At 31.0% G+C, this 13,542-nt stretch overlaps 1 protein-coding gene across 3 annotated transcripts in view; it reads right to left on the bottom strand.

The window, feature by feature from the left end:
• The window catches only part of LOC129234532 (polypeptide N-acetylgalactosaminyltransferase 13-like), a 92,702-nt gene that overhangs the window by 15,549 nt on the left and 63,611 nt on the right, over positions 1–13,542 (bottom strand). For 2 of the 3 annotated variants that reach the window (XM_054868546.1, XM_054868545.1), the window contains exons 9-11: positions 8,903–9,045; positions 7,214–7,327; positions 2,184–2,324 (exon numbers count right to left, since the gene is read on the bottom strand). In XM_054868546.1, coding sequence (XP_054724521.1) covers positions 2,184–2,324; positions 7,214–7,327; positions 8,903–9,045 — 398 coding nt within the window. The remainder of the gene's footprint in view (positions 1–2,183; positions 2,325–7,213; positions 7,328–8,902; positions 9,046–13,542) is intronic. The other variant, XM_054868547.1, reaches the window with a different exon arrangement.

Genomic DNA, 13,542 nt, shown 5'->3' with positions numbered 1-13,542 from the left:
GAAATTTAATTCTAACACAAACTGAATAAATTTCAGTTATCTGAGTTTTCTGATTAATTGAATATTTTTACTTACTGGGAAAGTACTATTTTACTTACTTTATAAATACTGTTTAAAAAGTAAGGTAAGTCATAATCATCTAAGTCTAAGTGAGTCAGTCCTTGTCATTATTGAAATCTAAATAATTGAGTCATTAAAAGTTTTGGAAAATTTGAGTAGAATTTTATAAAAATCTATAAAAACCCTAACAAAGATTGGTAGAATAATTTGGTAAGATCCTTTAATTGTGAAAACTGAGGAATTTTTGTAAAAATTACAAGAAAATCAAGCAAAAATCTGCAGGTAAGAGTGAATTACAAACAGGGCTGAATTTGCCTACAAGATAAACAAGCTATTGCTTAGGGCCCAAGCTTTGAAGTGGGTCCCTAACTCCCAAAAACAATTGCATGATTCGTTCCTTAAAAAATGAAAATTGGTTGAAAAAACTAATTTTATTTTCAAGTGCTTGAACACTTTGAATGTTTGGAAACATGTGGCTACAAATCTTAAATTTTAAAATTTCTAACAAATGGTAGAGGAAGAGGAATGCCAAAATTTGTCAAGTTCAGCTCCTTGCCACATCCTGCATTAAAAATGTAAAAATCATGGTTCTTGCGTTTGTAACATATTATTCGAAATAAATTTTTGTGACTCACATGTTTCATATCTTGCTATATATTCAATCCCTAATGCAGTATTTTGGAAAATCTTAAGCATTGATTGCTTTTGTCTTACTTCTACTGCATATTGTTAATCTGTTTAGCCCGAAAAAAAAATCATACACTACCTCTATTCCTTTTCGTTTTCTGCACTTTTTATAATTAAAAAAAGGTTGTTGTAATGAGAAATCTGTAGTTTATTTTTTCTTTCAAACTTAAAATGGCTGTTTCTAACAAAGTTTGAACAATACTGTACAACTGTATAATCTAGTTATCACTTTCTTTGTCTGTCCCATTAACCTTTATAAGGCTTCAAAATGCAGAATTTTATATCCATTTTACAAAATTTCTTCCGGGGGAGAAACCCTCGGGACCCCTAAAATTAGAGATATTCTATTTCCCACTTAAAAGGGAGCCCTGTGTCACTCTCTTGATATCAGCCCCCTCTCTTAAGGTCAATTCAAAAAGGACAACATGAAAACACACATTAATAAAAACAACACAAAAAAGTAAAGCATAGACAAAAACATGGGAGGTTGGGGGGGGGGGGGGAGCGATAAAAATGTTGCTCAAAAAAAAAAAAAAAAAAAAAAAAAAATCCTGCCCCCCCCCCCCCCCCCCCCAGGAACTCAGTCCTAAATCCGCCTATATACCAAAATTATTGAACTAGTTTCAGGATGCAAACCGTTTGAAACTTAAGCACAAAGTTCACCTATCGGCGATATCTTATATATTTTACTTATACAAGGTAAAAATCAAGAAAATTTTCAATTCAAACATTAAAGAACACTATGTTTGATGTATCACAAAAAAAAAGGCTCAAAAAATATTAGCAAGATAAATGTTTTCTCACAATACACAGGTTCAATTAATAAAAATTGTTTCAATGCATTATTAGTTTGTTTCTGTATTTATTCTAACACTGTAAGATTTAAAAAGGATGAGAATTGAAAAAATAAGAAATGAACTGTTACCAGCTATATTTCTTCCCAAAACGTGTTATTGACTGCAAGTGTACAGTGGAGTAAGTCGCAAAATGCTGCGTTTCATATCTCGGTGAATATTGGTAGTACTAATGTCAATTTTTTTTTTTGTGTTAGAATTATCTTTTAATGGAAATTATTTTCCTGAATATATGTTAGATGACCTATTGTCTGTATGAAAAGTTCAAATTCATATTTTTTCACTCATTTTCTTTTTTACTACAAATTTTCAATATCTTGTTTCTGGATCTTATTTTGACCCTTTTTGCAAGGGGATATGCATTTAAAACTAACGGTTGCAAAAATAGAGATCTTGCAGGTTAAATGGGGACAGGTGGTGTGCATTGTTCACTTAATATAAAACAATCAAGGTAAATATTTTATTAACACACTATAAATAACATTGGTATAAATGCAAGAATACTATGATAAAACTAACATTTAGAAATTGAAACACAAAATCAACCTCAATGTAGAGTAAAAAATAAAGAATTTTCCTTACAGTAGCATCATATTTCCACTTCTGTCTCAATAACTCATTACAAGCAAGTAAAACAACATAAGTATCAGCAGCACCCTCTGGCGAATCCAAGCAGAGAGATTCATCAGTCATAATTTGTTCTTTTTTAGTGTAAACAAACAACTATAATAAAAAAAGTGATACAAATAAGCTTTTTCTTTACATTACAAAATTAAAAAAAAAATTTTTTTACAAAAGTTTTTCATTTCTTTTTCTCTATGTCTAGTGTTTCAAGGGATGCCTATCAACCTGTTCGCACCCAGCATCACGTGGACGCTACGCAACGATTCCTCTCTTATCAGCCCAGCGTCACTTCCCTGCTACGCGCTCTGATCGACGATCGACGCTGACGTCCCAGCGTCACGTATATGCTTTCTCGAAATGGAGCGATTGAATTGAATATTTAAACGATAATAGATGGTGCTAAATGGCTATAACTTTGATCATATTCGAGTCACATGGTATTTGACCTTTATGTACACGCTTTAGTTTCTTATTTGGGCTTCTCAATGGGATAGATTTTTTTAATGTAAACAACAGTGAATCACTGCTCTGGGAATATGATTTATGAGGTCTCAATTGCTCTTGTTTATATTTTTGCTTCTCTTTTTTTTTTTACGAGTAATTGAAAGAGATATACATCTAGCTTAATAAATTATGGGGGAGGGAAGGAAGGTTAAAATATTTTTGCATATGTGTTCCAGACTTTTGGAATTCCCCGTGCAATGAGAGTACAGGAATGATTTCAAGAGGCACTGAAGTTTATGATTATTTTTTAATCCTTGCTGATATTGTTCTTCTTTATTTATTCTTTTTCATTTGGAGAATGGAAAACTGCAATAAAAATGGTTAGCAAAGTGAGTGAAAGGGAATGTTTTCGAGCAAATTATGAAGCAGTTTTGAGACTTGCGTGGGAAATATAACTAGTTTAAATTTGTTGACCTAAGTTGTTTTAATCAAAATTACATAAGGATCATGTATTTTTTTTTTTTTTGCTACATTTCTTTTTCTTTGATTCCACACTCAGGATGTCAAACTCTAACTTTGTTTTTGTGCACATATCATTTAATTTTGTGCACATGGTAAAAGTTTTAGTATTCTACTTATTTCACTTCCTTCTAATAATGTAATAGTCTTTATATTAATAATTAGTAATCAGTAGTACATTGTTTAAGAAAAATTAAAATTTCAAGCCATTATTTTGAGATGCTGATTTTGTATGAATATTTTTGTTCAGTTAGGCTTAACTGCTGTAAATGCTCGAGCCGATGGCGGCGTTCCATTTCAGAACGTTTGGTCACGTAGCTGCCCTTTGTTTTCCCAGCGCTGGTCCTCAAGGGTTAAAGATGAGTTCAGGGTCATTTTTGAGAGCCTGCCCCCCCCCCCCCCCGAACCCAAAACTTGTAACCAAGCCCAGATGAAATTGTCTTAAGGGAAACTTTCTTGTATCAAAAACCAAGCAACTAAGTATGGGTACTTATACTGCATCTGCGATTGGTTCCATTTAAAAAAAAAAATTGCTCTATTAATAAAAAATGTTATGTTAAATATTCTTCATTACAGAAGTTTCTAAATTTTATCAAATTGCTCTACTTCAAAAGCTGAATCTTTAATTTATTTTCTGTTTTTTTTTTTTTTTTAGTTAAATTTTCATTGATTGAACTGATTTAAATGTTTTTTTTTTTTCTCACAGCATGATAATATTTATTTGCTTTGAATTTGTTTGGAGATTGACGATTGAATGTCTTAGTTTGAGTCCGAGCCCGCCCCAGCCCGAAACCTATTTTCGGTTCTAGAGCCTGAGCCCAATTCCGGATGGGACTCGGGCTGTCGGGCCCGGGCTAAGCCCATCTCATCTCTAATGCCTATTGGCAGTGATGACATTAAAATCTATTAAGTACTTTGTAGAATTTATAATTTTAAAAGCATTCCCTTTAAATTGTTAATAGTGACTAATTTTACAACCAAAAATTATGTAGAAGCACACAACGATCAATTTTAGTCATTTAGAAAAGATTATGTCTTTACAATTTTTTAAAGGGCCTCTTTAATAGCAGTTTTTCACTTTTGTGCACTAAATAGTTGTTTTTTTTTACTGTTCATCGAGTATTTCAAGGTGCAAGTAATTATAAGTGTTTCTTAGCTGACTGGAATAAAATTTCAACTGAGAAAAAAGATCGAGTACTTTCTACAGAAAATAAAGATTCTATGTGTGTGTCTTTTCCAAACTTCTCATCTACCAATTCTTAACTTTAGCAGAAGGCTCCAAAAATGCTGCCTATTGGAGTAACTATCCAAGCAACAATCTATTGCTGATTCGGAGAACAGGCATCACTCATATAACATGGTACTTGAACAACAGTTTCAACATTACATGGTACAAAATTTGCTATTATTATAACACAAATTCGATATTACACGGTAGAAAACTAGAATTTAATACTACACAGTTTTGATATAACATACATTTTAAAAGATAGAATTTCCTTTGTGTTCAATAAACTTTAAAAAAAAATGTAAACTCTAAAAAGATTTTTACCTTGTTTTTATAATACTGATACCAAAATTGTGGCCTCTGGCTTGAAAGTTTGGTTTGCCCGTTTAACACACTAACTTTTTACTTTTAAATATTTAATTTTTTTCATGATTGTCCTGAGTCAAAACAAAAAGATGAAAATCATTTTATCCTCAATGTATTGTAAGGCAATAAATAACATTAGGGTTAAACATAAGCTAAATTTGGCAAACCATAAATTAAAAAATTAGTCGAAACAAAATTTAAAACAAAATAAATAGAATAATTCCATTTATTTTATTTTGCATTTTGTTCCATTGTTGTTGCCCAGACAAACTTTATTGCTAGAGAAAAGCTCAGATATTCCTTCTGATAATAAGCGATTTTGTCTTAGTAAAGAAAGTTGATAAAGTTTTTACTTGTGTGCATAATAGTTTTAATTTGAGGTATAAAAGAATTTAGTTGTATCGTTTACAGCAAATCCAATTTTGGATCAGTGGGACCATTGTATGTTTTGGTTCCCAGTGTTTGTTTGTATACTTCATTGAACTAAAATTTCAGCTATTCACAACTCCAGAGCTTGAATGCGTTATGTTGCGATGATTAACAAAACTACCCAAAAAGGTAAAACATTCGATTCCATGTGTTTCCTTTGGACTAAACTACAGGCTTCAGACAATTTGTGATGTAATGTAATTTCAGAAGAATAGAAATGAAACCTACCATAAACACGATGAAAAATAACTGTTCACTAAGCATAAAAGTCACAACATTTTTTTAGTTTACCTATTTCAACCACCATTAGACAGTGGCTGCAACGCCCCCTATAGTTTATTGGAGTTGCGAATTATAAAAATATTGGCTTAAGACTTGGTTTCAATACAACACAGTACACATTGCCTTGACTCCTATTATTTCAAAGTCTCGCATAACAAGATTTCGATATCGCATATAACAGGGTGGAGACAGGAACTGTGAAAAAAAGTTCCCTGACTTCCCTGATTAAGTTCACTGAATTTCCCTGATTTACGTTACCAATAATAATGGTTTCCTTTCTTTACCCTACCTGAAAACCATTGCATATTAAATAAAATGCAGTGTTTTAAAAGCTCTAAGCTGTTAATTAAAAATTCTGCCCCAAGGTACAATCACCACGTGGTTTAAGAAAAATCAAAATGATGGTCAATCCAGATGCAATATCATTATTTTTGCATAAGCAAAATATTTAAAGTACTTCTCTTTTATAACAAAATAAAATTCAATTGATTAGATTTACAAATACAAGGACAGAAAATGAAATAAAAATGAAGAAAATATTTGTTTTGGAGTCATGAAATTTTCTAACTCTCACAAAATGGTCAATTTTACTCATTTGATGCTGATTTTTACTATGGCACCATTTGGTGGTGAAGGTTACTATTAGAGATTACAAAAACATGGCTGCTAAAAATAGATTCTCGGAAATTGGCAGTGTCCCATGGTACAGATGTCCCAAGGTACAACACTCTCCCCTAACGTAGTTTTACTTATGTAAATAATAGACCATATTTATGTAAAACAAATTGAAACCTTTTGACAACCAGTCATATTGAGCTGTTCTCTAATCAGGAACTTGGGTTTTAATGAATGAATACAGCATTTTAACTATTGAAAAATAGTAAAAATATTTACTTATGTACACAACTCAATTTCAAATGATTTCATTATTTGTCAAAAAAATCTCAGATTACTTTTATAACAAACAACATTGGAATGCAAAAAACATTTATTAATTTCAAAATGTATATGTGTACATAACTTAGTTTTAAAATAAAAGAATTTTAAAGTCTGAAAAAAAGAACCCTTTGTATAATCTGAGGCGACAACAAATAATACGATTGCAAAAAACAAAGTTGATTTTCATTTAACATTCAATTTTAACAATTAAATTGAAAATGCCAAGTAATAGCTTTTAAGCTTAAATCAGTATTAATTTAAAAAACAAAGATTTTTTCTAGAAATCGTAATTATAATACGCTTATTACTTCAAGACAATGAGTGAAGGCAAAAAAGCTGACGGCTTTCTCTTTGCCTGTATATAACATGATACAAATTGACTTGATTTATATTATGTACATAATTATCGAGTTCAAAAAAAAGTTCCAAAGATTTGTTTAGCCCTTTCCCAGCATTAGTTGATTTTTCAGAGTAATTGTTGCAGAAACTTATTTGAAACAGGCACATTGAACACATATGGGATTGATGTTGATAAAGACATTTTCATTCATCAAAATGTATTCCAGTTCCCTGTGAAGCAAAAAAAGTTTCCTTACGTGTGTGTGTGGGGGGGGGGGACAATATTTTTCAGTGTCAGGCAAATTGTTGCCAGCTCTCCAAACTGGCAACTACCTGACCACTAGACAGTAGTGAGTGTATTGGTTTTCAACTGATCAATTATAAAAAGTATTAAGCATAATACTAGCACAATGTAAGTACAAAATTAATGTCTTAAAGTTACCTGTCTCGGATAAATTTCAAAAACACAAGAGAATAAAGTCATCTTGCCCATCGTATGTTGTGGAGCAGATGAACTTCCTCTCTGGAAACATTTACCACTTTTTAAATTCCGAATCTGAAAGGTAAATAAGGGAAGAAATAAAACATGCCTTGCATATCTCTAGGTTTCCCAGCCAAATATCCCTCATTTTTGCTGACATAAATTTAACACTATTTCTTTATGTTCAGTTCAGTAATATATTGACTGAGTCTTTCAACTAGTTAACTACAAACCTGGAAAATAACAGAATGTTTCACTTTTGTTGAAAATTTTTGCTTGAAAGACATAAATGCATCTAATTAAATAAAATTTAGGAATAGTAGTTTAATAATTTTTAAGTCAAATCTTCACATTACCACAAAATTGTGAAAAAAAAATTTGTTGAGTTTTCCTCAAAGCAGCTTAAAAACAAACTGAGTTGTAGTTACTTACTTGTAGCATTCCCTCCATGATATGCAGGAAAGGAAAAGCAATTTGTGTTTTATTAAAATTTTCAGATGCATTACAACAAAAGTTTTAGTACAAAAAGTGATTTTGAAGAAAACTCATTCATTGACATATTCATTTTCAAATTTTACTTTTAAAAAAATGCAAATAATTAGGTTGAAAATGTTACAGTTTTAATAACACTTAGTTCGGCAAAAATCAGTAAGCTGTTCATCTATTTAGTTATAATCAGTACTATAAAATATCATAAAAATGTGAGTTAGACGTGTTATTTGATATGCAAAACTAACATGTTAAGATTTTTTTGCTTGTAAAAATAAGATTTAAAATTTTTAAAATAAAAGAAAATTAATTATTATGTTCAAGAATATAAAGATATGATAACAATTTCATCATTAGCAAATAACGCAAAATTAAGATACAAAACAACTGATAACCCACAACCTGTAATATTGCAACAGAAGATATTTTCAGTTTTCAACATACGGTTTTGATCCTTCTATAGCTAAAATACTTCTGCCCGAATGATGAATTAATTTTACTTTCTGCATATTGTCCCATGTAAGTTGCGCATTTCAATCAAAATAAATAAATAAATAAATAAAATAAATAAATAAATAAATAAACAAAATAAAAATAAAATGAAATAAAATAATAATTTGAATTTTGATATCTTGTATTCAAATTATGTCTTTCACAATCACAAGTGTGTGTAGGCGTGTGTGGTTGTATTTGTGGGTGTATTGTGGACGCAACCTGGAGACTGTTTTGGCTAGAGGAGCAGCATCGTGAGGTCGGTCGATGGTGGTGCTGCAGAGGGAGGCGGGGGAAAATAAAATCATAAGAATACAAAACAGTCAAGGGAGAACAATAAGCAATGTGATTGCTCAAAAAAAAAAAAAAAAGAGAGGCTCAAAGTTGGAAGGTCAACTTATCAGAGCAAAATTTGGAAACATTTTTTCTTTACAACTTTTGCAAAAAAAAAAAGATTGGACATTAGATTAACAGAGACCTGTTCTACAGAACTGTTGTTCAGCAAATTACTCCTACTTTTGTGAATCAGTAACTTATTGGGTAGCTACAGAAATGTTGTATCAGAAAAAAATGTTCAATTTAGTAGAAATAATTTGTGGGATTCATGCAAAAACAAAAAACAATAATCATAATAATAATAATAAAAAGATGGGATTCAAATAAACTTACTTTTCCAAAGAATGTATCATCTGTGGGTAAGAAATGCTCGGGCCAAACGTTATCCAAGTACCATTGAAAGCTTTTGCATTTTAATTTCTCTCTCAATTTCAGTCGGAATTCAATATTGATATTTTTATTTAATTTAGCAGCCTCTAAAATAAATTAATAAATATTAATTCAAATATCAAATTGGTGAAATAAAAAATAATTTATGATGATTATTTTATATTAATGAAACTTTTCAGAAATAAGCAAAGAAAGACATTATACTTAGCGGTGTACCTAAAATATAGCTAACAACTGTTAAAATTTCTCGGTTGTAATGCATTGTCATTTTTAAACACATTCCATGTGTTCTGATGCATAAAGTTAATTATAAGCTTAAGGAATTTTAATTAAATGAACTGAACTTTCCTTGTGCTTGAGAAAAATGCATAGTTCAGTAAAAGGGACCAATTTTAGGCAAGGCATAAGGAGTATGCATTCCCTCAATGGAATAAAATAAAATAAAACGATTCTGTTAAACAATGTTTAACTATTCATTTGACAGAACAAAGTTTTATGATAATTTTTTAAATTCTTATGTGCAAAAGTCCCAAAATATATTTGAATAAAATTAATTTTCTTCAGCAATCACAGTCAAAGAGATATTGTATAGAGCTTTGTATGCCATAGGAGTAATATTAGAGGTTAGGGGTTTGTGAGGAAGATTATATTTTACACATTCCTTTCAAATTCCAGGGTAGATAACATCACAATTCTTTCATTGATGCTTCTTTGATAAGATAAGTAAATAATGTAAAATAAGATTATGTGTGAAAATTCATTTCAATCAAGGATATTTGAAAAGACTTTTCAAACATTCATACAAAATTATTTCTCTAAGTTTGATAAAAATGGACTAAAATTGAGTTTTTAAGACTGGATCTGGAATTGTTTTTCTAGGAAATTTTTTTTTTACAAAACCCCCTTTTGGAAAGAAATCTCTCCATTATCTCTCCAAAGACAACCTAAATGTGTTTAAGATTTTAGCTTAGGGGCTGACCATGAATGATTTCACTTTTTTAAAAACATATTTCACACCTCTACCTGTCTTTGTCCCAAAGTGTCGCATTTTACAGGGATAGAAGTGACATTTGCCAACAAAAATATAGGAAAATATAGGAATTTTCTGAAAAAAATATAGGAATTCGATGGAAAATATAGGAATTTTCTGCAAACAATATAGGAATTTTTCGAAATAATATAGGAATATTTTGAAAAAAAAAAAGGATATACAGGAATTTCGATAACAAAGCTCGCCAGTATGACATTTTTTTTCAAAATGCAATACTACTATTCGATTAAAAACATGTAATTACACTACCTGACATAAGTGCAATACATATGCATAAATAAGTCTAAAAATACACACAAAATCAATTTTACAAACAGTAAAAGAGCGTAAAACTGTAATTTGTACTAAACATATTAAGGCATACTTCTTTAAAAATAAAAAAAAATAGACGAAACTTTTTGTAGATGAACACAAATCTTTCTTAAAATAGTTGTGTCACTAATCTAATTTTTAATGAAAGATTTTGCATGATCCGATACTGCGATGGGCAAGCTGTGCTCTAGAATGAAATTCGTGAAGTTCTGTTCTAATTTATGTTATCACTTGACAATGCAGTAAAAGCCAAACTTCAAGTTTTATAAGTTGTTGAAACATGTGCTATCCTGAAATCAAAGTCACATGTCACAGTAATATCAGGGGTCAATCCAGGTTTCATTTTTTAAGTCCCCGTTATGCAAAAAAGCAAAATATTTTTTGTGAATTTTCTTTATTTTTGTGAAAAAGAAATTATTGTGAATTTCCTTTTCTTTTCTAGAAAAAAGTGTTCAGGTAAAAATTTAAATGTATGCAAATTAAAAATTTAAATGTATACTGTGTTTTTTTTTCAGAAAAATCTCTGATATGATACTTTTTGACCATTTTTCCCCCCTCAAAATCCTGACTTTTCAGTACCAAATTCGATCATAGTTGAAATCCACGATTTCCCATGACTTTGAAGGACACCCAGTAAAATATATATTTGATTTAGAAATATTTGGTCATTAAAGCAAAATAATCCAGACCTAAAAAACTTGGTGGCCACCACTGTCCCAAAGTTTTAAAGTACAAAAAGTGAGGGGGGGGGTTAGTTTTTACTACTTTCATTAAAAAAATTAATAAATAGAACCTTGCACTTGTTTACAAAAACATGCACTTTGGAAAATTTAAGTTAAAATAGGTTTTTAAATTACTTCAAAATAAATAAATGAGAAGTCGTTAGGAAACTGCATTTTAGTAATCAAAACCGTTTCTTTAAGTTCATACCAAAGCCTCCAAATCAATGAGGATCGAATGCAATTGTGCAGATAAAATTTCACTTTTCTAGAAACTAATGCAGGGCTCCCAACACATTTTAGTTTTAGAAAAGGGTAAAAGAGGACCAATTTCAATCAAAAAGAGGACCAGTTAGGATTAAAAAGAGGATCTAGAGAGGACCATTCATTTAAACACAAGGAAGCATCAAAAGGCAAATTAGCTGCCTGCTGCTAAATCCCTGAAAATAATTTGTTAATTAACCATAATACTGATTTTTAGCCTACTTTCCCAGTAAAAATCAGAGAAAGAAGAAAAAAGCATGAAAGAAGGCTTAATACATCTTAAAAATATCCCGAAAAACAAAAAAAAAAGTCAAAATTAAATAAAATAGTTAGATAAATATTGAAAAATTAAAAATTGGAAAGTAGGGTATTGAGATGGGGAAAAATGTCTGTCGGTCTGTCCCCCCCTAATAACTTTTGAATGAATAGTCCGATTCGAACAAACTTTTTTTTGTTCGAAAGATCTCGGCAAGGACACCTCATTCCCATATTTCGCTTTTTGGTTTGAACTATTTTTTGTTCAATTTTGAACAGTTCAAAAAAACTTAACATTAGCTCCTACGGGGAAATTCAAGGCAATTCCGAACTGTGAGGCGAATTTGCTTCAAACAAACTTTGTAGGAAAAAGCTTTTGATGAAAAACTTGTATATAAAATATCTTTTTGATTTGAACAATTTTCTGTTCAATTTTGAACAGTTCAAATCCCTTAACATTAGCGCCTACGGGGAAACTGAAAGTCAATGTAGATTCCGTACTTGAAGGCGGATTTACTTCAAACAAACTTTGTTGGAAATAGCTCTTGACGACCGACTCCGAGAATTTAGGGGCACCTGACGCCGACTCTGACTCCTGTTCCCGACAATTAATTGGACTCCGACTCCCCGACTTCGACTCTGACTTCGTAGCTTTGGCAAACATTTATACACAGAAGACAAATGACTGACTCCGATTCTTGGATATTCGACTCCGACTCTTTTATCCCAAAATGAGATTGACTCCGACTCCGCTGCTGTGGTTTTAACTGTGAAATAATTATTGTTTATATGATTTGTTTTTATTTTCACGCTAAAGTTTTAATTTAGGTATTTAGTTTTCGGTGAATAAACTCGAAAAATATGCGCAGACGATTTTTTTTTTTTTTTTTTGACAATGAAAATTATTTCTTTCAGTTGACATTTTATTGTTTTTTTTTTATTTTGGTAAGTGCATTAATTCGTTTAAAAGATTATTTCTGGCAACAGGGGAAAAAGAAACGATTTTTTTTATACGATGTATTTATTTTAATGAACTTATTATTATTATTTTTTCGTTTTGAAAGCTGTTAAAAAAATTTTTTAATGGAAAGAAGTGTATTAGCTGCTTTGTTTAAAAGATGCTGCTATTTATTTGTTCGTTTTTTTGAAGAAAAGTAAGGAATATTTTATTCCTAGAAATCAGCTTAAAATATTAAAAAAAATATGTTTGAAAAAATTTGCGATTTTAGCTATTTTTGAGAATATTGATCAGGTACTAGAAAGTAGTTTGGGTATACGGGAAAGTAGGCTCGTCTAGTTCTAGACGGAACTTCTTGTTAATGATACAATTCCTTTATCACCTTCTGCACAACTGATCTTTTTATCCATTGAATAATATTATTTACACAAACATTTGGATGGGAGGGAGGAGGCACTTAGCGCAGCACTTAAGGCAGCCTCCATAGAACTAAATGGGCGTAATGATACATTTTGAATTGAACCAGGGATGCTGGTAGTCTCACTGAACGATAGATGAAGCTGTGCTTCATCTTTCTATAGTTTAAAATTATTTTTGTGTTTTTCTGTATTGTAATGCTTCTTTAATAGCATTTATATCCCTTCTCCACCGATATGAATCCATCACACACCAAACAGATCTACTGTATTGAAAGTTTCCCTAAAAATGTCTGAAATTCTCAATCACAAAGAGAAGCAGATCACATGAGGCATAGTTTTGCAATTTTCATATTCAAAGTATATTTTCAAGAATCATAAAGCTTACATTAAAAAAAATAATCCATGATTGCAGGGCCATGAGTGCTTTGAACTTTTATGGGGGGGGAACAAATTCCCCCCTTTAGCAGGCATCATGCCGCCTGCCTTGTCTGGTGGTCAGAGAAGTCCGACTGCGATAGGAAGGTCCGGGTTCGAATCCTGGCTCGGGCATGGACGTACTTTCTCTCCTGTCCTTGAACCCTATAAACGGGTCCTTATGGCATGTG

Source organism: Uloborus diversus, chromosome 1 (genome assembly GCF_026930045.1).
Source record: "Uloborus diversus isolate 005 chromosome 1, Udiv.v.3.1, whole genome shotgun sequence".
Lineage (NCBI taxonomy): Eukaryota > Metazoa > Arthropoda > Arachnida > Araneae > Uloboridae > Uloborus > Uloborus diversus.
The sequence above is the reverse complement of the archived record's forward strand: the minus strand, read 5'-3'. Positions and strand labels throughout refer to the sequence as shown.